The 26,024-nt window shown below is 39.9% G+C and overlaps 1 protein-coding gene across 6 annotated transcripts; it reads right to left on the reverse strand.

The window, feature by feature from the left end:
- Nucleotides 1-887: 887 nt before the first annotated feature.
- On the reverse strand, nucleotides 888-25,042 carry LOC119553838 (translational regulator orb2). 6 transcript variants are annotated; one of them, XM_037864475.1, is made up of 12 exons: nucleotides 24,731-25,042; nucleotides 20,127-20,229; nucleotides 19,113-19,522; nucleotides 17,938-17,999; nucleotides 3,991-5,526; nucleotides 3,722-3,929; nucleotides 3,374-3,655; nucleotides 3,119-3,316; nucleotides 2,956-3,036; nucleotides 2,681-2,869; nucleotides 2,238-2,623; nucleotides 888-2,104 (listed from the first exon to the last, which is right to left on the reverse strand). In XM_037864475.1, the coding sequence occupies exons 2-12, from the start codon at nucleotides 20,149-20,151 to the stop codon at nucleotides 1,678-1,680; spliced, it is 3,804 nt and encodes a 1,267-aa protein (XP_037720403.1). In that variant the 5' UTR covers nucleotides 20,152-20,229; nucleotides 24,731-25,042; the 3' UTR covers nucleotides 888-1,677. The 6 variants fall into 6 exon arrangements, with proteins under 6 accessions (XP_037720403.1, XP_037720400.1, XP_037720401.1 ...); XM_037864472.1 differs by having other exon boundaries at nucleotides 24,629-25,041; XM_037864473.1 differs by lacking the exon at nucleotides 24,731-25,042 and adding an exon at nucleotides 23,770-24,191.
- Between the last annotated feature and the right edge of the window lie 982 nt (nucleotides 25,043-26,024).

Here is a 26,024-nt window from a genome sequence, read left to right on the forward strand (position 1 = left end):
GGCATTCGAAAAAACCACTCAAAAACATCACAGAAACCACATAAAATTAAGGCGAAAGACGACACGCGAATATTTTGAGATTGAGCGAACCATGAAATCAATTTTGAAAGATAACTTTTAACGAGGCATGAGTTTGGATGCCGCAGGAAGCATTACGCCCATTAAAATACAAGCATGCATATATACAAGAATCGATTGAAAAAGATAAAAACATAAAACAAAAATGAAATGGCATTGACATTGTACTAGTATGTGTATTAGTTGGTAAGTCTCTAACCATAAGTTGTAACTTTAGTTGTTTTTGCTATGGCTATCTTCGAGTTTTTAACTACACATGCCGGGGCAAGAGACGTCGTGTCCCGGCTCTTTTGTTAAAAATGAATGTTGTACATTTTTGAATTCTATATATACATATATAACTATTATTAATGCATATTATATACACGTATGTCTGTAGTTTACTTAATGTACTTTTTGGAAACAGCGCAATGAACAGTCGTAAATCGAACGCATAAAAGCATTAAACAAAAACACACAAAAACGATAAATTCCCCAAGAACGCGAAGCAAAAACCCCATTTAAAGATGTACATTTCTGAACGTGAATGAAAAAGTAATTAAAATAAAGAAAAATTAAATCAACTTGGAAAGTGTTTCATTTGGTACGTATATTAGGACCCATTGATTCACATTTTTAAAATTTACTCAAGACCGCTCTTCCGGTTTTTGTAGCAGCAAGCTTTGTATGGTACTCATAAGTCCGCCAGGGAAAATCGGTTAACAGAATGTTAAAAAGCTTTAAAGCTCAAGACTGAATGGCGCCATCTTTGAATATAATAAAAACACCATTTTGTGCTAGCAATTTGCTATCTTTTATTTATGAAAAACATTTAAATATATATTTATATGTATATTATGCAGCTAAAATGATTTACTTAGTTGTGTAGCCTGGAAAACAACCGTGTAAATGATATTTCTTAGTTGTTGTATAAATTGGAACCCAAGGGAATAGTTTGTTCTTATTTGGCAAAATATACGGATCCATTTCCGTTCGCTCACGTTTTAGTAGCGTATTTTGAATAGTTGAGACGCTTTAAGTACATATGTTTGATGGTTGACGATCGATGAGAAGACGGTATATCGCAAATAAAATTCGACTTTCTTATTTAAAATTCACACGCATTCTAAGTCTATGCTACTGGGAGTATATAAATATATATAGGTGTGTATATTGTAGTTGTTCGTATAGAATAGTGGATAAGTTGCAGAGCTATATGCCTGCATTATGTTATTGGAATACTTGTCGTGATGACCTCACAGAGCGGCTGTTGCAGCATATTCAATATGCTATTTCCATCTTTATAGCCTTCCTTGATATAAGTGTAAACTATTGTAGCTAAGATTGGGATTGTTTTGAAGTGTAAACAGAATGTGATGAAAATAAGCGTTTCGTAACTTGTCATTTGGAATCGGTCGTCCCTTTACTCATCACTATTAGCGGTTAAGTATAAGTAGAAATCGGAACTGGAGATCGCAGATCTAAGCTAAGCTTGAAGATTATCTCAAAACTAAAAAAAATTAACGTTAAAAATCTCGCTCACACTTTGTGTTAAATTCATCGGATATAAATTGTATCTCATTCCTTGATTCCCTGCCTGTTCCTTCATAATTTTGGTATTTAGTTGGCTGCACTCGCTGGCTCCTCATCGAAGTTGGGATTGCTGAGGAATGGTATAGAGAAGTCTACCATATTCGGATAGACCAGAAACTTATTGACAGCCTCGCACAGCTTGCTCTCGATGACATTGGTCACGATGGACCAGTCGACGGATTTGTCGCCCACTTGGGGCTTGGTGGATATCCAGAGGCGTGGCGGCCCACGGAAGCTAACCCACACCCGATCGGAGGGTGGCGGTGGTACATTCAGGGTTCCACGGGCCACCAAACCCTTGAGATCTACGCGCAGGGTGATATTCGCGTTCATGTTCTCCATGGCCCGTTGCACATACGGCAATTCGGTGGCATATTGAAATAGATTGGAGGCGGCTATACGATCGACAATCTTGAAAATGCGCCGCGCATTGCCGGGAGAATTCTGAAAGAATCTGATGGGATACAAATAAAATAAGTAAGTATGTAATAATTCTATTCAAATATTAAGAATCTCTTTAACAATCCCATTGCTCTAAAGATTTCTAGAGATTATAACAGGATTTCTCAGCTAGACTCTATACTTACTCTGTGCCGGCTGGATTCTCTTGGGCATTACCCGGCGGTGGGCTCTCGGACTCAGTGGAGGAACCACCCGAGCTTTCGGCATCGCTGTCGTAGATGACATTCTCCGAGTTTGCATCTAAATTGCTGCGCAAATCCTGAGTTTGCTCTGCCGCCATCGAGGTGGTGGGCACATTTTCTGTGCTCATCGGTGACTTCGTCTTGCTGCGTATGCGCAACAAATTCAGCTTGGTGGTCACAGTTATGTGGGCCAATCCCTCGTAGGTCACATCCGCATCCACCCACAGGCCGCGCTCGTCCAGCATCGGCTGGGAGACGCGATGACAGAGTAACGGGGACTGACCCATGAAGATATTTGTGATAATAACCTCCTCCATGAAACTGGGAAGCTATAACAGAAGTGTGGTTACCGGTAGATAGTTTAATCCACTGAAACCAAGACTCACCTTAATAGAGTTCAGTTTCTTCTGCAAAACCTCCTTCATCTTCTCGTGCAGCATGTCATCGTGTAGCCAGCTATAAAGACAGCGGCCCATGAGGACATTGGCCCACACAATACTGCCGGATGGACCCAGGAATAGAGACTGGTCAATGCCCTTCCATAGCTCATCTTCCTGACGTTTGGCACGACGAGACTGTAAGTAGATTAAATCTTAACATCCTGTCCACTCAACTGAGATCTCGAAAATAATACGACACTAATAAAACCATAAAAACATACTTTTCTTTTGGGGCGATCAATTGAACTCATTGTTCCGACAGAACTTCGGGTAACGGGGATATTTTTCTGGCTACAAGCCTTCTACCAAAAGCCAATAAGAAATAACAAATAATAAATGAAAAACAAAAGTCTACAAATGAAGAGGAGTTACCCCGAGGCATACCTGGTAAACGGCCATGAAACGGACATAATCCGGAGAATTCCTGGCCACATTAGCACTCATGATCATGCCATCGAAGGTATCCTCCTTGGGGGTCTCACACAAATCCTCTTCGGTCACATGCTCGAATTGACCATCAGGCGTTTGCTGATCAGTTTCATCATATGCCTTGCCGGTGGACATTTCATCTTCAGTCTGCCACTGTAAAAAGTAACAAGTGATTTGAGTATATTCTTTGATATTTAAAGGTAGACAGACCTTTAGAGCTCCCGTTCCACTTTTAGTCGACCCAGTGACCAGGTGCAAAGCTTGTCTGGCGGCTGCCGCCTGAAGATCAGTATCCTCCACGAATCGGGCCATGGGCACCTGGAGATCTTGTTCGTGGACCATGCCCTTGCTGGCGGCTGTGAAGCGACGATACCAGTCCTCCTTTTCCCGGTCACATCTGGAGAAGAGCAGCAGTCGCACCTCATCGCCGCAGGGCACGGTGATATCGTTAAGCTCCTTGTCCGGATTCACTGTGTTTCGCAGCTGCTGTAACTGTAGGTAAAGGAAACAGTTAAACATTTCTGGGCATTATTATATATAGCTTTGGATTGAACTCACATCTGCCTGCATCACTGTGCCAGCAAAGTCCACTAGCTTCTCCTCCTCTCCTCCAGGTGGTGTGGTTCCTGATGAGGAGGCAGGCTTGGCTTCCTTGGCATCCTGCTTGACCGTTTGATCCGACTGGCTTTCCACCGAGCTTTGCTCTTCGGGTACATCCCTGGTGCTCTTGATGATCAGTTGAATGGGATACTTGCGATTAAAGAAACTGAAATTACATAATACATATAAGAATCCATAATAACATTGTGTTAAGCTCAATGACCCACCGCTTGTTGGCCAGGCCCAAAGGTAGCAGCTCTATGCGGCAGTCTCTGAGATCATAGGAGCGATGATCCGTGAACAGGATCTTGTGACGATCAATGGGTGGCTCGTTCCACATGCGTCGCTTGGGAATCCTGGCGTTTGTGCCCGACATCTTGAGGATGCATCCGTCCAATCGCACATAAACCGCCCTCGTGAGGCTAAATGAAAAGGTATTGGGATCGTAGCTATTTAGCTCGTTCATCCAGCCAGCATATGTCTTGATGGTCTTGTGTTCCTCGACAGCAGGAATCTCGCAAATGGGCATGACCTTGTAGTTGGGAATGGCGAAGGCCACTCGCTCCGGGTGCGTGGTCAACAGGAAATCCTCGAGTAGCACGCGCAGATGGCCGCCACAACAGTCCATCACGGTGAAGAACAAGAGGGTGGCAAAGACACCTCGCAGAAAGTCGGGCACGGGCAGAATCATCAGAAGGATCAGGAAGAGGGAGAGCAGCACTGGCATGGCGAATGTCGTGGCTCCCTGATGTTTCTCCCGCCACTGGGAAATACTGAGCCCACTCAGGCCGGAGAAGAAGCTGTGCCCGCTCCGGGAGTCACGTGTTGAACTCTGGGATTCCTTTCCAACCAGTGAGCTGCCAAATGCCAGTGGACTGACGCCAGGTGCCACCGGAAGCGTTAGACCGGCTCGAGACTCGGCATCAACGCCGGCATCGGCATCATCTTCCCCCCGTTTCTCAGCCGGTTCCTTGGTGGAATCGCTCCGCAGCGCAGTTGAAGGAATCATATCCTCGAGTACCTCCACGCCCGATTCGATCTCCACATCCTTGCGGGCCAGCAGAATGCCACGCTTCTTCACCTTGCCACTCACGATGGCAATCTCCGCCTGCTGGCTGGTGGAGGGCTCACTGCCCGCCTCCACCACTTGGCGACGACGTAGAAATCCTGTTCGCACCGATGTTGGTGGCACTGTGGCTCCACTGGGACTAAGATCTTTTTTGTTCATGGCGGGTGCCGCTTGGTTCTTGGACTTCACCTTGGATCTGATGTGGGCCAGACCGCGACGCAGACGGGATCGCTCTGAGTGGCCGCCTGTGGATCCAGTTGCTCCAATGTCAACACTACCCAAACTGATGCTGTCGTGCTGGAGGAGTTCCGCCTCCACGTCCGAATCAGAGTTTTGCTTATGCTCCTGGTCCAGGGGAAGCTCCTCGCTGATGGATGTGTTGAAGGTGAGACACTCGGTGTCCGAATCGGGATCGTTGCTCCAGCCTGTTGAAGGTGGGTCGGCCACTATAATTGGAATGGGTGCCGTTGGGGGCAGTTTGGAGGACTTGATCTCCTCGATGGTTTGGCTAACCTTGCCCTTGATCAGCCGCCAGGTGCCACCGCCACTGCTGCTGTCGCCAGCGGGCCCAGCCCCTCCCACGGAGCCACCACCGCCTCCTCCTGCTCCTCCGCTTGCTGCGCTGGCAGCCGACAATGCGGATATGAGACTGGGACCGCTGGAGGTGGGCGAGACACCTTCAATGCTGCCAGATCTGAAATTTTGAGATTTTGGTAATTAATTTATTATGTACTCTGCGAGATTCCATTGTTTGTCGTGTCAATTTTGATCAACCAAACTGAGCTGGGCGAGTGAATCATTATCCCAAAAAGTATGCTACGAAATTATATAAAATTAAACATCCTCTCCGGAACTTTGTCCGCGTTTAAGAAACAGTTTCTAACTGTGGTCTAAGGGGTTAAAAGTTTGACCCTCGTTAAAAAGAAATATTTTAATGTTGAAGAAATAGAGCATAAACTCATAGAGGCATCCCACATCTAAATCGGGATCCAATAACGCAAATTATGGAGTCCAGAAGTGCAGTTTTGGGTTCCCACTCTAAAAGCCATAGGAATTACGGAAAAATATAAAATGGATTGAAATTTTGACACTCGTTTAAAATAATAATTTGAATCTGGAATATTAGAGAATTCGACTACAGATTCATAGAGGTATCCCACGTCGAAATCGGAATCAAATTACTCAAGTTATGGAATCTAGAAGTGCAGTTTTGGGTCCCCATTCTGACAGCCATTGGAATTACGGAAAAATCGAACATGAAAAAGGCTTACAATTTTGACCCTCTTTAAAAATAATAATTCGAATGTGGATTATTGGAGAATTCAACTACGAATTCATAGAGGTATCCCACGATGAAATCGGAATCAGATTACTCAAATTTCGAAATCTAGAAGTGCAGTTTTGGGTCCCCATTCTGACAGCCAGTGGAATTACGGAAAAATCGAACATGAAAATGGGTTTTGACCCTTCACTAAAAGCAATATTTTAATGTAAACTATTAGAGAATTCAACCACAAACTCAAAGAGGTATCCCACGTCTAAATCGAGATCCGTCAAATGGAGTTATGATATCTAGAAGAGCAGTTTTTGGTTGCCATAGGAATTACGAAAAAATCGAACATGAAAATGGGTTAAAATTTTAACCTCGTTAAAAACAAAACTTTAATGAAGAATAGTACACAGAAATTATAAATTATTATTTGTATTTTAGATGTTATTGTATTATTAACATTTAAATAATAATGCTTATAGTTCATCAACTCTCCCTTACCCAAATATTAATACAAATAAATAAAAATGCTTATTGTGTATTATTCCAGAAAAAGTATTTTATTTATTTGAATGAAGATATATGTTTTTTTCCCATTTATGTTTTATTTACTTGTTTCATAACCTGCATTTTTGCCTCAGTGACTGAGAGTGTGTGTATGTATGGTGTTTTGTGTAGTTCCAATTTGATTTTGTCGAATATAAACGCCGAGTCTCGAATTTTCGTTCAGTGTAATGCTTTGGGCTCTTTAGAAAACGACTTTGGTTTTAAATATATTTTGTGTATAATATAATCCTATATATGTATATTTCCCTCAATACGGGATTACATATTTGTTATTCATATTAATTTATTTTATATTTGACTTGCTGGAATTAGGGTTTGGTTTTGTTTATTTCGTTATCCATGTTTGTTTTCCTTTGAAATATTGCATTGAAGTACTGCTGATATTTTGTTTTGCTATTACAGTTTCAATTTTTGGAGATTTTTTTATTATTTTGGGGAGAACTTTGCGTATGTGTCTAATATATATATTAGTTTTGGTATTTCGTTATCGACTTTTATTTCTATTTATTTTATTTATTACATACGTTTAATCTATGGTCTGTTTTGGTTTTCGTAACATTTTTTGTTTAAACATTTTTCCTGGTAATTAAATTGAAAACGCTTCAACATCTGGAGCAAAAACACGCATGAAAATCGAAACGGTTTACAATTATTATGTTTAATCAGTGTTATCCCTTCAGATTGATTTTTCGGGCTTTAGAAAACTACAAATATTTTTCTTGATTTTTATTTTTTTTCAACTTTAATTTTGTAAAAATTAAAAAATTACGTTTATTGAAAATTACTATAAAATATGGAATATTTCGCTAGTTTCTTGTTTTTATACGCTTCATACAGATTACGTGTCATATATATTTATTTGATTCACTATATAGTTTTCATTTCTGCCAACTGGTTTTCCGGTTTACTATTTATATTATTTTTCAGTTATATTTTCACTTGTATAATGCTAAAAAATTATATGCCTTTGCTTGGTTTGTTTTTGTTTTTTTTCTGAATATTTTGCTAAAAGGAATTCATTAGTAAGGGCGCTCAATTTCAGTTTATTCGAAGTACTAAATAGTATATATACATATATATAGACGTAAGTATATGTATAGGCGTATATGTCACTCTGTATTTAGCGCACACGACCAAAGATAAATTAAAATGGAAGTGCGGGTGCCTAACACTCGCTTTACAGGCTACAATTTTTCAGTATCAATTTGATGTTTTATAAAATTCATTAATTATGTTTAAAAGGTACCGAATGTTGTTTTTAATATTCATTAATAACCTTGTCTTTTGCTGATTTTATTCTATTTTTCACGATGATCTAAGCTTCGATCCAATTAGCATAAAATTGAAATTGATTTCACATCGTTCCGGAGCTCAAGTGGTTGAGGCTAAAATTTTCTATTTAAAACGCGTTTGGTTTACTTTCTTTCGCTAGCTACAAAACCATACACTGTACAAAAATTGTGCTATGAAAATACTCAAAAAATAATCAAATTTCTCTCTCCACACTGTCAGTTAGGCTTCCAACCCGAAACGAAGAGTATTTTCCACCTTAGTTGCAAATTTTACTTTATCAGAGTTTTCACTAGCAAAATCAAAATGCGACTTATATATTTGCATAATGCACTACGCAGGGTTCTGTATTTCTCTATTTGTTTTTTTTATCCGTCATTAGCAATTATTTGAAGCATTTATCTGGGGTTTTCAAAAATATTCCCTTATTTAGGTTTTAATTTTATTGAATTGTACTACGTGTAAATTTCATATAATTATGCAATTGTTTTTATTATTTTTTTTTTTGGTTGGTATAAAAAACACATATTGACCAATTTGCTGCTTGGATGCTCAGTTAACATATTTAAGTATGTAATAAGTTCGAATTTCAATACTTTCCTTTTCAGAGTCATTCTTATCGTATTTAATTGTATGTACTAACAGTTGTGTTTTTTATTATTTCTTGTTATATTTTGTGGTTCAGCTAAGTTAAAAGTTTTATTTATTTACAATGTTATAAAAAAGTACATACAAGATATATATAAAAATAAATAAAACACAATTTACGTTATGTCCGTTTATTAATTTCAAAAACGTTTTTTTCATCATTTTCCTTTTTTGTTGTATAAAGTGTATATATCAAATATTGTTTTTTTTTGTCATATTTTATTAAAAATATGTATATGTATAAAAAGAATAAACAAAGTATAAAAATGTCTCAACGGAGTTGGTTTTTTTAAAACTACCAGGAAACTACTAGCAACTACAAAAGATACAAAAATATATTTAAGAATTAGGCATACAAATTTTCATTGTCATAATCGGTATAACAACAGGATCCATATAAAAATCAACATAAACATTTATCTATAACAAGATTCTCTATAAAACTAAAATTGTCAATCCGACTTCTATCCGTAATTCAAGCTCAGAAGCAGGATAAAAATTAAATGTCTTTGCTTAATTGTTTTCGCATTTTGGAATACTCGGGGAACAAAATAAAACAATATAAACAAAATTGATTGCTTATAGATATAAATATTATATAGCACGCTACACAAGATTCCAGATTTCTACGCCGTTAGCAGCAAAAACATTGAGCGGTTTGCCGTAAAGAGTTTTCATCTCTATCAACTTTTTTTGGTATAGTAAAATATTTGTTTGATAAGTTACTTCTTTTATAGCACATTTAAAGTTTTTTTTTTCAACATTTTCATCAAGTTTTTGTTAAACAGGTAAAGTATAAAGTATATGTTATATAAAAGTATAAAAATCTATAAAATATTATACTTTACTACATTTAAAAAACACCATCATTACGCACAGTTATCGATAGCCATTGACCGATTGCCGTTTACCGCTAACCGATTACCGTTTCCGTTTCGTGTTTGCTTTGTAACAGATTTTGCCTTTTTAAAGACTAGCATTTAATTACTTTGAAAGTTTTAGAACAACGCGTTTGCTTACATATTTGCACAAATTGTTTAACACTACGTAGAGCAGGCTGCTGTATTTGATATAATATTTAATTGGGCTTGTTGGTTTTCGTTTTGTGTAGATTCTTTCGCTTTTAATACACGTTATTTCGGTAAGTATTTAAAAATAAAAAATTTTAAAACGAAAACAAACGAACGCTTCAAGTCCTCTAATTAAATTGTTTTGCAGTTTTAAAAATATATATGTAGTATATATATGATACATATCCATTAGTTCATTGTAATATAAAAATTCTAGAAAAATTGCTATAAACTTGTTTTTCTTTTTGAAAGTGCCACGCGATCAACTTGAGTTACAACATTGCATGACTTGAATTTCGTTTTGCTTTTTTTGGTTGTCTTGTAAAGAAAGCGCGAGCAAAAATTTGCTAATAGATTTGACTATCTTTTAATAATATACCATAGAAGTCCAATGCGACTTGGCCATTCACGTTTTTGGTTTATCAATTTAAATTAGATCTTTAGTACTTTTGTTGGTAGTATAGAAAAAATATCGTATTGTTTGCATGCACCGTAGCAAATTTTGTCTCGTCCCTTAACGCGTATAATTTACAAAATTGTTTTGCTCGTTTTACATTTTGATAATTTTCTTCGTAAGTATTGCCCTAAGTCTAGATATTCTTCCATTTGATTTTTGTATGTTAGGATTCAGGGGAGAGCACCGAACGCGAACTTCAAGCCCCGTTCGCATGTCAAAAAATGCATGCCAATTAGTTGAAAGTTGGGGGTTCATTGGGGATCGGTAATATTTGACTACTTTGTGGTAATACGATTGCAATTATCTTGTATACTTTATGTTTGTACAGATACATATCTTTTTTAAGTTGTTTACATATTTGGTATTTAATAATACGCTTGAATCGTTTACGAAATAGTATTGCACATAAGTTGTATATATTTAAATTTCCATTAGATGTTTTAGCATGTCTATTTATCTTCGCATTTTTGGTTTTCTCATTTTGTCTTTAGTTATTTGGACTAAACTATCTTCTGAATAATCATAAGAGTAATAAAAAAAAGTTTTTACAAAAAGTCTCTATATAAAAAGTTGTCTAATACAAGTATTCATAGTGTTAATAGATGTATGTCAAATATAAAAATTGTTTTTACATTACAGATTTTCATTAATATATACGTTTTATTATATCTTCGGGAGATAAGCCCTCTGTCCCTTAGCTAGCAACACGCCGTAAATTAAATAACGAAAAGCAATTGGTAAATAAATAAGGCAAATTATGACATTTAACACGTTGCAGTGGAAAATTATAAATAAATCATAATACTGAACACAAGCATTTTGACTGTTTCTCTAATTTTTAATTATTATTATTTATATATATATTTTTTATTATTATTTTCTGTTAAGCCAAATGGCAACAAATGCAAGTAAACTTTCAGTGTAAATGTGGTGTGGGTTGTGTACGTACGTGTGTGTGAGAGTCGACTAGATTAAAATTAAAAATGAGCCGTCGATATTAGGAAAGAAAAAACCTTTCGCAGAGTGTGGGTACTTAACTACTTGATTAGTGTAAAGTAACATCGATTTATCGCTTTAACTAGTTTCCAATCGTAAGCATTACCCAAACGGAAGGCATGTGAAAATCGTAGGAAAGCCACCTCTTGGCAGGACTTCTAAGGAGTTTGCAAACGTATTGTGTATGAGTGTATCGAGTGTATGGTTTCGTGTAGTATGTATACAAGCTTTTTACGATTTTCACATACCTAAATGAAGTGTAATGAATTAGCAAGAATTAGCAGCGTGTTGGAAGAGCAATCGCATATATTGGACAAAGAATATATACGATTTCTCCGCATAGCAGTATCTGGAATTGTTTAAGGCCCATATTAACTATCGTTTAATGGAACAAAAAATATATGGATTATCAGTAGTTGCGTTTCATGAGCCACATTATGAACTGTATATAGATATGATATGATTAACTGATCTCTCACCGAGATAGTATGAAATTGCTCGCTTAAAAATGTCTGACATTCCGCATATTGTCTTTTTGAAAGTCTTTCGTATGAATTTTACAAATTGATCTAATTAGGGAGGAGGGTTTAATACAAAAACCAATGTATTTTTGATTTTGTCACAATTTAGGAACTTAAGGACAGCCCCTGCCCACTCGAGCAAAAAGCCTTTCGAGAGAGGGATAGCAGCTCACTGATAATTTTAGGACTAGCCTCGATTGGCATACAAGATGGCTCCTACGTTAGCTAGTTAAAAAGAATGGGTAAGGGGGAATAATTCATAGGCCCTTTGCGAGGATTTTGGCTGACTACGAGGAGGTAAATGTTCCTCCATGTTCATTTCTTTCGATGGTGGTATTTTTATGAGATTATATGGCATCTTGGGATTCCCCCTTAACAAACAAAAAACTGTTATAAAAATAAAGTACAAAAAATACTGTGCAGGCATCGAACTCAAAAACAAAACTAAAATTTCGTACAAATATAGAACTAGAAGAGCAAAACAATAAACTGATTGCCGAATATAAATAAGGACTAAAACTATGTTGCTTTCTGAGGGCTTTCGTTTCTCGATTCTAGACTCTGGCGGCTGTTCAAGGGGACACCTTCATCCAGCCCCATATGCTATATGCTATATGCTGCACCTTGCCCATTTGGGTTTTGGGGATTGATTTCCCCACCCCCAGGGCCAATTGTCTTTTGTGTGTGTGGTGTGTGTGTGTGTTTGTGGGTTGTCTCTAATGATAATTTACTAGATTCTTCGCCGTCGATCCGCTGCTGCTTCTCCGCCGGCGGCTCCTACTTCTCCAACTGCTTCTCCAACTGCTCCTCCCGATCCTCCTGCCTCCGTGATGATTCTGGGCACTGCCAGCGCTGCGTTCAACAACCGGTGTCGTTGCTCCCTCTGTTGGCGTCTCTCGTCGTGCAGCGCGGCCTACCAGCGCCGCCGTTAACACCAGCGAAAGGGCACCGCACGCGGCCGGTCGGCGCCCTCCTTGACCAGCGGCTTGTGGTACTCCCGTCCGGGCCGCGAATGGATCACGGCCCAGCAGTGCTCGCAATAGTACTGCAGACAGGTCACATTCGCGCAGAAGAACGGGGCGAATTTGCCACCGCAACGCTGACCCTCGCACTCATCGCACATCTGATCGTCCAGAACATAGGGCTTCACCTCCACCCGCTTGTCAATGTCGCCATGCTGCAGCTGCACAAATCTGGCCGAGATGGCCGCAATGTAGCTCTGCTGATTCGAGAAGGCCACACGGCCAGCACCCTTGGGATACTTAAGCTCCGGATCGGTGTCAATCCCGGCATAGCACACGCCGCCATACAATCTATCCATGATCATGGCCAGCTCGAAGGCCTTCAGCGGACGTGGCACTCCGCCCACGAACACCGTCTTGCGCGGATCCAGCGACATGGTAGCATCCAGCACATAATCCGCATCGGCCAAACGCCAAGGACGAATCTGCACAGCCTTATCCTTGATCGTTGGCGAGGATACACACAAATAAAGCTTGTCCTCATCGGTGATGCACGAGTCTATCAACTGCTGCACGCTGCTCTCGTCCTGGAACAGCAGGAAGGCATAGCCCTTGGGCGGGAAATACGACTTGGACTCCGCCTTGTGTGGCCAATCGACGACCAGTGGCCCGAAGCGGCGAAACGAGGTGGTGATCTCGTCCTCATCGATGTCCGGTGGCAGGCCACCAACGAATACCTTCCGGGAGAATCGGGCCGTGCCATCGCCGACATTTCCTCCATTACCACCCTGGATGGGTGAATGCGGCGAGTGGGGCGAGAGACGCGATGGTGAGCCCATCTTGAGGGCATTCAAGTAGACGGATGGATCATTTCCGCTTGCTGCAATGGCCATGGCATCTGCTTCGCTCAGATGCTTTGGACCGCCCATCACACGCATCCTGTCCTGCAACAGGGACATGCTGTTGCCGCCATCTCCATTACCACCATTTCCGCCCAGCGACATGTTGCGCATATACTCGCTCAGTGAGTTGTCCATGCCGCCGTGGTGCATCTGCCCGTTGGAGGCCATCATGTTGCCATAGCTGTTGCTTCCCAAATAGGGGGCATCTCCGCCGCCGGTTGCTCCTGCCGAGACCATGCCACCGGGACCTCCTCCACCAACACCACCACCATTTCCAATCGACAGGGTAGGTATGTTCATGTGACCACCACTGCCCATGCCATCCATGTGCGGATTGCCATAGAGAGCTGTCGGAGAATTGCCCTTGATGGGGAAGGATATGCTGCGACGGTACTTGGGCGACACGCCCGACATCTGGGGAGGAATGGGCGAGATGCCACCACTGCTGCAGCCCGCCTGGGAGCCGTTGTACGGCGATCCTCCGCCGCCCGGAGAGGAGGGGCTATGTGATCCACCGCCTTCACGGAGTTGCTGCTGCTGCTGCTGCTGATGATGATGATGGTGCAGGGCACTCAGATTCGGCGAAAGTTGCTGCTGCAGCTGCTGATGTTGCTGCTGGTGTTGCTGGTGCTGTTGATGCTGCTGCTGCTGCTGCTGCTGATGTTGCTGCTGTTGATTATGCTGCTGATGCGGCTGCTGTTGCTGCTGCTGCTGCTGCTGCTGCTGGTGGAGCTGGGGCGGCTTGTTGAGATTGAGATTCGGCAGGCCGCCGCAACTGCAGGAAGAAGGGACAACAAGATGAAGAGGCTTTTACAACATTGGCAATTTTTGGTGGATGATTGTGATATTCTGATTTATTCAGGTCTGTATACTTTTTGCATTATGAAAAAGGAGCAATTTGTTCAAGGATTTGCTTCGGATTCGGTTAAAGTCTAGGTACATAATGCAATTAGTTTGGTGTACGCTTAACCCATTGCCGCCCGGCGATCGAAAATGAAAAATATTGCAAACAAAACATTTGAAAAACTAATAAATTATTTTACGGGATATGTGAAATTGTCGTGAAAACTTACATAAAATTAACAAACTTGTTATACATAATCACCGAGAACACTCACATTCACACACGAAAATTTTGAGAAAACGTTTTGACGAAATGTGAACTAGAAATGATTTCAATTTATGTGACCCGACGACAGATCAGCAATACTACATTACATTATTCAACAAGCCTACTTTACGTACTAAACGAGAATTTTTCCATGACAGAAAACTCTAAAATACTGCGTTCGGAAAACCTAACGAATTTTTATTTTAATATTTTCAGCGTACATATAATGGTTATCAAAATGTGAATTTTTTTTATATCAAAAATTAGTTGTGTTATTTATAGAAAAAGGATATTACTCCCTAATATTTTTATATGATACTTTTTAGCTAATATCCTCATTTCTATTTTGAAAATTCCCGAACCCTCCGAACTAGCTAAATCTTTTCAGATCCTAAATTGCTCCTTTTTAATTAAACTTTATATGCTCGACGTTTCTTTGGTTTTATATGTTATATATATCATTTTCTCGATATTTGTTGTTGTTGTTGGCGGTTGTGGTGTAGGATTGCTGTTGCTGTGGTAAATGGTGTGGGTGGCATTTGGTGGTGGTGGTGGTGGTGTTGGAGCGAGTATTGTTTTTGGTGGTTTATTTTTTTGTGGTGGCTTGGTTCTTTGGCGACACATCCAATTAAAATGAAAATTTCAAGTTACGCTGGCGCTTTTTGTGGTTTATTTTTGTTTTGGCGAAGGTTTAGCTTTTTATCTTTTGGAAGAGGCGCAGTTATATAGGCACAGCAGTTGAGTATATATATTTTGTGGATTAGTTAGTTCGGTTTTAGCACTGTGCCCGCGCAGGATCGAGAGCTTTATTTATGTATCCTTTAAATATTTTGATTATTTTCATTACGAAAGGGAAAATCCAACACTTTTTTTTCATAGCACAAGAAAATTTTCGGGGCAGTCAAAAATTTGCCCAGATAAAGCAAACGAAAACCGTAAGGGATAACTTTTTCTCAAGAAATCAAATAAAGAAATAAATCAAACAAAAAAAGTCGCGCGGCACAGTGGGCGGCAAGGGGTTAATACACATGTATGCTAATAGAAAACTAAACTAGTTCGAATGTGTATCAATTCGTTACGTTTATGTTTGTTGTTGCTGTTGCTGTTGCTGCTGCTGTTGGCCAATATTTGTGTATGTGAATGTTGTTGCTTTCGACACGTTCATGCTAATTGATTGGACCAAATGCAGTGCATGCCCAACTGTAAGGCCACCGAGACATGAAATTGCATGGAAATTTTTAATTTAAAACGTCGCCGACGAGACAACTTGCGTTACTGGGGGGTGGGGATTACTTGAGGGGTTGGGAAAATGCAGTGGGCGATGTAGTGGGTGGTTTAGGGTGGCTCCTACAGCCCGATGTTGCCGCTGTGTCTTGATGTTGCTGCTGTGGCAGATGATGTTGCCGCCGCTGCTGCTGCTTCTGATGATGATGAAATGTGTGTATAACAAACATGTAGAAACGTGTACAAGTGTAAATAGATAAAAAAAGAAAACAGCAACAACATGGTGGGTGGTTTGGTGAGGTGGGTGGTTAGCTGAGTGGTGGTGGCAGTCTGGAAACCAAATGATAAGGGCACGCGTAACAAGAGCAACATCATCATCGGCACAAGGGGCTGGGCGATGATAACGACACCGAGGCAGTGTTGAAAAATGCAATTATAAAATGCAATTAGCCCTCGGAAACTTAATTAAAAAGGCAAACGGAAATGAATACAGAGTGCTGCGAAAACGAAAACGAGGCGACACAAAATAGTCAAGACTGATTGATGGCCAAATTGAAAAGCGGACAGGCAAATGCTCTTTAAGACCCCCATATACATAGTATAGTACTACCGACGTGTATGCATACGATATCAGCTCACGAAAATCAATAAAGCGAATCAGGCGCAATGACGTCAAATGGGGGAATGGGAGGCATGTGGCAATAGCAATAGCAATAGCTTCTTCTCAGGTAGCAAAATCCCAGCTAGACTTGCTTTTTTAATATTTAAAACCTGAGAGAGAAAAACGAGGGGGGGGGAAAGCCGCAAATGGCAATGGAGAGCAGACAAATAACAAAACTTGAGCGGAACGTGGTGCTCGGTGATGTTGATGTCCCGGTTGACGACAAACCCAACCCACCCACCTCCTTGTAACCCACCGCCCACTTGGCCAGACGGGGCGGCACTTGAGCTGAAAGTTGCAGACGGGCATAGGCTATATACATACATATATATGTTGCATGTTGCAAGGCAGCATAAACAAAGCACCCACCACCGCGGCTGACTCAGATCCTTTAGCTAGTGCACTCCACAGATGCTCCAAACAGCAACAACACCAAATGCAGTTGGTGACAAAAGCAACAAATGCAACAAAAGCGTAGACCGTCGGACGGGCAAGTTTACGGCCATTGGCAGGCGGCTGCAGCCGGAGTGCATTAAAAATGCACAAGTGGCGCAGGATATACGTATGCAAATATACATATAAACAAAATCAAAGTCACAAAACTGCAGCCAAGTAATTTGTTGTAGGGTCAACGGTCAACGAACCCCTGGCCAGAAAAAAATTAAAACTTTAATTTTTCATGGGAAATGAATTTCAGGGTTGAAAAATCGCCCTATAAGTCAAACAATTTAATTTTTAGGATTTTACAAAAAAAAACAGATCTTAAAAATCAGATCATACTGCACAGCAGATGACGAATTTCAGGCTCAATTAAAACTATTAAATCATTTTAGAAAATAGGTGTGAGCTTTTAAAACGGAGCTCTATGGGAGATTTAACCGCAAAGTATTTTAATTTTCTTCTGAAGCATAGTTATAAAAAGGAATAAATTACAACCTCTATAACTATAATATTTATCATTATGATAATAATTATATAACAAAAACCTGTTACTTTTGCTTTTATGGCACTTTAACCATAGTTTATAGTCAAAATACAATTAAAAAGAATCTCAAAACAAAATTTTTCTGAAAAAGAATCTTATAGTTCGAAATGGGAAGACCCTTATAAGAAAAGTACCCCGAGGAATGGCTCGTGGAACACTTCAAGCTCAGCTTTCAAGGCGAACATTAAGCTCAGTGAGTCACTATACAAATGGGTTGAATGCATGCATTTCCGATGGGTTGTGTGGGTTTAACTATGCTTATATATCGTATGTGGGGTATGTTTTAACTGGCATGACGCATATGTAGCAACAACAACAACAACAATTATGTTACAACTTATTTTTTCAACTACACACTCACTGTTAGTGTACACACACACATCATTCCCCCCAGAAAAGTGTGCCTAAATTTACAAGTTATGTATACAATTTGGCACTCACCTTTTGCGATTGAAAAAGCCACCGGCTTGCATGAAATTATTGCGCAGAGTTACTTCGTCGTTCTGTGATCATCATCATTACAAAAGTCATTATAGTAGCAGTCGTCGTCATTGGATGAAAAGATGAAAAGAGAAGAACATTTTGCAATAGTGAGTAATAGTGCCAAATGTGTTTTGCAATCGCCAGCGGCACATCTGTTGCAAATTTTGGCAAGTGTTCTGTGTTTGCGGCAACGGTCACATACTTTATGCCGCCCCGATCCACCGAAATAGCCACAATTTGAATGACAAACACACACGCGACGATCGCTGGCATCCGAAACCCAAATCGGGTTGCTAAAAAGTGAAACTACACAGAAATCAAAAGATAAGTGTTCCACTAATTTGGCCAGGCGAATGCTAATTGGCGACCGACCAACCCACCAACCCACCGATTCACCGACGATCAGCGGACGAATGCGGCGCGTTCTGTACAATTTATGTTTAATTGCGACGAAAATGAATCATAATTTGTGGCGGCCTGTTTTGATAAAAGATAAGAGGCGGGAAGGCGCGGAAGAATGGAAAGTAAACAAAGTATCGAGTTCACTGCCAAGCGTACTAGATTACGATGGATTCTAAATGGGTTGTAATGTGACATGAAAAGTTAGCTAAAAAGTTCCGAATAAATACGAAAAAAAATTCCGTGGTTATAGTTAAAAATCCAAACTAAACAGATCCTAAGATATTCGCTTCATACAATGTCTACCTGTTTAAAAAATAGTATTTGATACAAAATGTTTTTAGTATGCTTTAAATCTTTTCTTACTATTTTTAAGGCGTAATAATTCAAGTCACCGCAAATAATTAGCTAACTTCATGACAAAGACTTAAGATATTTTTAGATATGACTAAAAAAAAATAGATGTAAAAAGCGAAGTCATATAAATCTGTTACGGTTTTGTTAAAAATCGATCGGCTTCAAATCTGTAGTGCTTTTTTTAAGTATTTCGACTTTGGAATTTTGGGTTGGAAAAGACCTCGTAGCCCCAAATTGGATTAGTTCTATTGAGTTGGGAGCAAGAATGTTAAAGTAAAAGCAAATCTAATTGGAAAATATCCCAAAAACAAAGCCTTTAAAGGTAGTTTCTGATACTTTGTGCCATCTTGTTATAGACTTTTAGTCCTAGAACTTACGCCGAAGAGGGAGGCGGATCCGCCCTGCATCTGGGGCTGCGAGGGGCTGCTGGAGAGGGAGTCGCAGGCGCCCACGACCAGGCCGGTGTTGAGTCCCAGCCCGTTGTTCTTCATCCCCAGGAGATTCGAGGTGGGCGAGGCATCGCCGCCGCCACTCGCTCCGCCACTTGGACTGTGCTTGTTGTGATGGAAGGACTGCAGGATGTCGTCCAGGGACTCCTCGTTGGCATTAAATCGCACCGTGATGGGGGTGCTGCTGCTCAGGCCAGGTGGCGATTTTGGGGCACCGGAGAGAATGCCTCCAACCGCATTTCCCGACGATGTGGGCGATGTGGCTGCGGATGCGGACGCGGATGTCGAGCCGGACAGGTTGCTGTTGCTGCCGCTAGCACTGCTGGTGGCACTGTTGGCTGTGGAAGAGGAAATACGGGTTTAGTTGCCATCAATCAAAGGAAATTCGGTACAACGAGTGTTGGGAATTTTAAGCACTTTGAATCTGCCTAAAATTTGAAAAATCTTTTAATTCTTTTAAAGACCCTACTTTTATCAAATTCATAACAGATTGTTATACTTTTTGTTATATTCTATTTTTCTATATTTAAAATCTATCACTATAAATCTGAAACAGATTATTATTATACTCTTTGTATGCCTTACTTTATTAAATTCAATATTTTTGAATGTGGATTAAATTAAAGTGGATTTTTTAATCAGTTAGTTATAAAAAATTTAGATGATAAGAACTATCTTATGTTCACAATGTTATGACATTAAGAAGACATATTCATTATAAAATTACTGTTAAATAATTAGCATTTTCAATAATTTCACAGTGATACAAAAAAGATTACTTGGACTTGAAGAACATGAAACATGCGATCAAGAGGATTCAAAACTGACGTTGATGTAATTATCTCAGTACAGAAACATGACTGTATGACACAAAGGGATTTCCATTTCTCCATTTGAGTATGGCACTTCCGTGATGATTCGATTCCCAGTGTGGACACTTACCCTTTGGTAACTTGAGCGAGTCCATGGTGCCCGCACCAACGCTTTCTACGGCTGCACTTGGGCGGCTCCGCTGCGCCTCAGTTCCGCTGCTGCCCTAGATGCCCTGCTCGGAGAAGGTGAAAATTGGAGCATGTGGGAAATGGAATTGCCATCGAAATCCGAGTGTCCAAAACATCAATCAGCGAGGCACATGAAAAGATAGTGAAAGGCGTAAAGTTAGATGGGTATATGTACACATAGGTAGTCAGACAGGCGGTATGTTGATCATATTTTGGCCTAAACACTTGCTGTTTTCGAAATGTCAACGTCATGCGTTCGTTAAAGAAACGAGCCCCTCCTACACGCCCCCCACCCCCCTTAGGCCCCCTTCCCTTGGCCAACACAGCACTAGACCCGCACGTAATTGCGTTTAAAAATAAATAAATCGTACGGGGAAAAGCGAAAAAGCAACAGTGGCAGCAACAACAAAGCACCAGCAGCAATAGCTATTTGACATTAATTTTTATTTTCCTATTTTTAAAACCCTTAATACATTTTTGCCGCTGACCGTTTGGCCGATTGTCGCCAGCTCATCAGATAATTATTTTGCGACATGTGTTTTAGCCGAAAATTCTATCATTTAATGTTGAAAATAAAATGTAGTTCGAGATTGCAGATTTAATAAAGAAGTTTCAATGAGCTTTGAAAAATGTAGGTCAAAGCAGCAATTAAAATTTACTATATGTAAAAATATATGGGTCAAAGTCAAGACCCTTAAAGGGACCTAATTTTAGAGTAAGGAATACATATTAGATGATAAATAAAGTTTTTATTACGTGTTTGAGCCCCAAATAAGTTAAATTCAAAATGAGTTCTATCGCTAAATAACTGACGGTTTGCAAAGAGCTCATTGGTAATTGCGTTCCGATACGACGGAGCTATTTTTATGGCCAACTACAAATTCACTATCTATTCACGTTCCCCTTATATCGGGCTAACAACGAAAAGGCCATGACAAAATGGGTCATAAAATGTGCAGTGCGTGTTGTGGGAACGACAACATCAAAAGGAGAAAAAAGAAAACAATGGAACCGAACAGCAATCAATCATATTATTGATAAAAAGAAACTTGGCAAGCGACGGAACAAAAGAAACAAACAAACAAGTGCTGTTCTAAACTTTTGCTTTTCGTATTTTCAGCATGAGTAATAAATGTGTGTAGATATGGCCTGATAATGGGGTAGTGAGTTCTAAATTTGTAGCGCTATTCAAGTGAAAACCCGCCGGTGGGGGATTACAATTGATCGCTTTTCCAATTACAAAAGCCACCCCCGGGGGCAAACGATTTTCAGAGCACGCTGTTCCCGATGTCGGTCAAATATGCTACCCATTTTGCATATAATGTATACGGTATATATACACTGGACGAAATTCTTTTCACTTCTTAAATACAGACTTCATATGTTTACATTTTCTGTAGCAAAAGTAGAAATACATTAGATATTAAACTAAAAAATTAAAATATAGGGATATCTGATTTTATCATAAAAACAAAATTGATCAAGAAAAATCCTCTCGAGAATGAGATAATAGCACTTAGTAAAATGTTGCATACCTCAAGGGTGTTATAGACCTTTAGGAAAAACCTTTTGTCTATAAAAGTGTATTGTAACATTCTTGACATTTGTCAAATTTGCAAATTATTTGGTAAATGGTTTGGTATCTTGAAATAAGTAACTTCAAATAAGAACATATAGCATAAGACTCTACTTCTTTATCCAATTTTAGGTTAAGACTAAGAGATAGAAGAACTATTCAATTTTCTTCCGTGTACTAAAATATCCAATTTCTAAAGCTTTTCGTCCGTCCCTGGACACGCACTTCATTTTGGGCTGAGCGACCGGAAAACGTCTATTGTTCGGAAAAAAGGGGGGAGGCTGGTGGGCAGGGGGCTCTTAATTAGTTAAATGATGAGACAACGAAAACGTTGTGCCAATGAAATGGCTCACTCGGGCATGAAAAAGCTGACCGCAGGTGCCCCTCACTTTTCCAGTTTCAACGGCCAGCAGGCCAGCAGCCCCTGTGGCAAAAGGAAAATAAAACGGGCATAATCAATACATAATTTTGCCCTACAAACGAGACGAGAGCGACCCCCAAAAAACAGCCGAAGAAGAAACGACGACGACAACGCGTAGCAATAACAAAAACAGCAAAGACAGTAACGCCCCCATGGAGCACACACACACACAACCCCACACACACTAGGAAACACTCACTAACACACAGGCGAACACACGCACACTTGAAAAGTAAACAAGTGTAATGTGCCGCCAAAAGCACAGACTGCTTGGCTCAGCCTCAAAAGAGCGGAGAATCAGGGATGGGGCCCTTTAGGGGTATATTCGGGGGCTTCCCAGTCACGAGAGGCACGAAAGGATAATTACGGGATATTTCTGCTGTTTCAGAAATGAGAATATCTCGCAGACCATTTATAGAACGAAATAAGCGTACTTTTTCCCTATTTTTTTAAGTAGTTGGCATTCCATTTTTAACCTCAATTTGTATAAAAATAAAACCCTATATGGAAAACTTTTCGTTAAATCCCTGTGAAGTTTAATCATTGGCTAAAAATTGAGCAATTACCTGTCCCCACAACTACATTGTACCTAAATTGTTACAATCCGATTGTCGTAGTCCTTGATGTTTTCCAATTTCAAAACAATAATTTTATTCGGAACGATAATAATAATTTTGATTTGCTTAATTTAAGTTGTTACAGCCCTTTTATACTCAAAATATTTTGTTGTATTATATACTTTTAATAAGAGCATCTTTATTATTTATATTATTTATATTTTCCAATAATTTTGTAAAAGTTATAATTATTTTCGAATTTCTTTAGTGACATGAAAAAATATAACCTGTTTTAAATGTATCTAAATAAAGTCAGTAGCTGTGAATATAAAAAGCAACATCTTGCTGGGTGCTAATGCTTTAAAGAGTGTCGAGAAAACCCATTAAAAAACTACCCCTGATTGTGGCCAAGTGCTAAGTTAAAAACCAGTTATGATACCTGCCACCCCCAAAATCCTAGACTTTGTTTACCAACTCGAGAACTCAGAAGACGAGAAAAGTTGAAGAGCAGCTCATCGCTAAACGAGATGCAATTGTATCTTTTTATCTTTATCTTTCGAGTGTGTGGGCAAACAAATTTGGTTGGAAAAACTCTTGGCAAATGAAGTTTTGTTTTTGTTTGTTATGCTACTGCTGTTTCTATTATTCTCCATTTCTCGCCCCCACCCCCATTATCATTTTTTGTATGCCTTGTGTGCACTTCTATTATCACGTCTGCAATTAGAGCCAAAGTAACTGGGCCAAGTTGCAGCTTTTAGCCAGCTTTTCTCGCGCTCGCTTCACGGGGTTGGAGATTTTTTAGGGGTTTATTGCGGCGTTTGCTTTGCTCCACCGATTCGTTGCCGTATTTGCCAGTTGCCCCAGTTCCAATTGGTTACGTACACACTCTCGCACACACTCGCACACCACTCACATAATATACACACGCGCTAGCGGTAGATAATGCCAGCCCTGGATGAAAACTGGGGCAAATAAGTCAGAATTTTAAATAGGATTTTTGACAGGTGCACTGGCAAAACGGAAAACTAACCTTTTGCTGCGTTTTTTCCGTTTTCTTGTCGAAATGCCGAGAGCAGGCGCACGAAGGTGGAAAACACGACGAAAACTTTCAGGTGCAAGTTTTTCACTGCGCCAGTGTGTGCGTGTTACATTTCCGGGGGTGCACACTCACACAAACACACACATGCACAGAAAAGCCTGTGACGTAGGAAAATTCCTTTGCACTCGGTTCTCCACTTCCGCTTAACGGTAAACTCTCTCTCTTAACACAGCACTAATACGGCATTCGCACTGGCAATTTGGTAAGAAAACGGATAATAACTATTTACACTAAACGATTTATGTTGAAACTCTTGTAAAAAAAGACGGGGGCCCTCGCGTGGTTTTTCTTTTCCTGATTTTCCCGAGCTGCGGTCCCTTCCGCTCGTCAGCAACGACTGTGATACTAAAAGTTTTCGCTGCTGTCCGCTTTTCCGCGAAGCTGAGCTGCCGTTCGCCTACTTTTCCCGACGGCGCACGACGAAAAATCAATCATTCTCGCTTGTTTTGCTTTCGTGCGGTGTTTCGTGCTGTGTGCTTTTCCGCCCCCTTTTTCTTCCCACCCCTTACAACAACAGCTGCTCTGGACGCTGCGCAGTGTTGCCAAGTAATCCCTGTCAATCGATATATCGATAACTTTACATGCCCACTCGTAATTAGCTAGGAAAATAAATAATGCCCTCGAAATGCTGTAACAATTAAGTTAAGCGCTGCGATTAGGCGTAATTAAGAATGGCAGGCCATTACATAAAGCGATTTGCTATGTGGCAACGCCACAGCTGTTTCTTTAAAGAGAAACAGCACAAAAAACACCAACACACAAGCGAATTACATAAATCTGCATTACTTACAATAACAAAACAGCTCCAACGATCCACTTGGATATTTGTTTATCTCCGCGTTCTTTTGGCACCTGCACACACACACACACGCCCGCACAGACGCACACTCACCGACACACGCGCTGCGAATTTGTTATTGTCTTTTGTTGTCCTCTTTGCGATGCGTTTCGTTATTGGGCCAAAAGTTTTCACACAAAAACACTGTCTTAGAAAATGCGAACCCACAAAATATACGCGCACACCGTGTCTTGCTCGTTTATTTACTTTACAAAAATATGTTCATTTTTTTTGTTGATTTTTTTTCGTGTGGCATATTTTCTACAAATTTTTCTACCGAGAGAACGAAAGCTAATCGTTAGTTTGAAATTTTAGCTGCTGCCTGCTGCTGCTTCACATTTCACATTTTGCTCGGCCAGCAGCTGAGTTTTTTTAACACAAAAACGTAAGATAACGTAAGTGTCGGCCAAACGTAAGAGTCAGTAAAAAAAGGGAGACAGCCTCAGCGTAAGTCAGTGAAAAAGGGAGATGCAAGATGGAAGATGGGCTCTCCCGAGAGAGGAAAGCACACGGACGAGACTCAGAATTTCATCGAATTTCGTCGCCTGCTGCGCGGTAGAGCTTATTACTTGGCAAGTGGGTCGACTGCTGGATACCCTTCACAAAATGAGGTGGATTGATAACATTGATAAAATATCTTTAAGGAAGAAACTTAAATTTTTCTCGTGTTTATATTTCTTTTAAACTAGTTTTGGTTAAATATTTTAATTTAATTACACTGCCTTGTTGTTAATTAATCTTGTAAAAGCTATGATCTCATTTATGCTTATATACTTTTAAATACCCTTCACCGATATACCGCCCGCTTATTGTTATCGATGGACCCCAAACAGCTGACTTTCCAGTGTTAAGTAACATGACCAATAATTAAGCGGGCTTTTTGAATTTAATGAGATGATGTCTAGAAAAGCCTCTTTTGCTATGAATGTTTGCGAGTATTTGTTTACCTTTCTTAGTGAGATGTTTATTATTTTTGACTCATACAAATTTGCGCTCCCGACTGTGCTTGGGTGAATCCCGAGTTCTTTTTATAGGTACTTTGTCTCTCTTCTTTATTTTATGGATTCGCAGACATTCCCAACAGATTAATACACCGAGGGAAATTATTATTTAACTTGAAATCAAAAGTTTCTTTATAGCTTTATTTTTTGTTTTCTTCTTTTTTAGTAAATATCTACCCTTAAAAATGTTTTAACATGAGTACTAATAAGAAATAATTAAAATGTAACAACTCATTATTTGTTATTAATCTTTGATTTTAATCTTGATGATGACCTTTTCTAATCGCACTTTGGAACAGATAGTACTATGATTTTTCTGTGTACGTTATAACAAACAAAGCCCGGAC

This window comes from Drosophila subpulchrella, chromosome 3L, assembly GCF_014743375.2.
Source record: "Drosophila subpulchrella strain 33 F10 #4 breed RU33 chromosome 3L, RU_Dsub_v1.1 Primary Assembly, whole genome shotgun sequence".
In the NCBI taxonomy this organism is placed as follows: domain Eukaryota; kingdom Metazoa; phylum Arthropoda; class Insecta; order Diptera; family Drosophilidae; genus Drosophila; species Drosophila subpulchrella.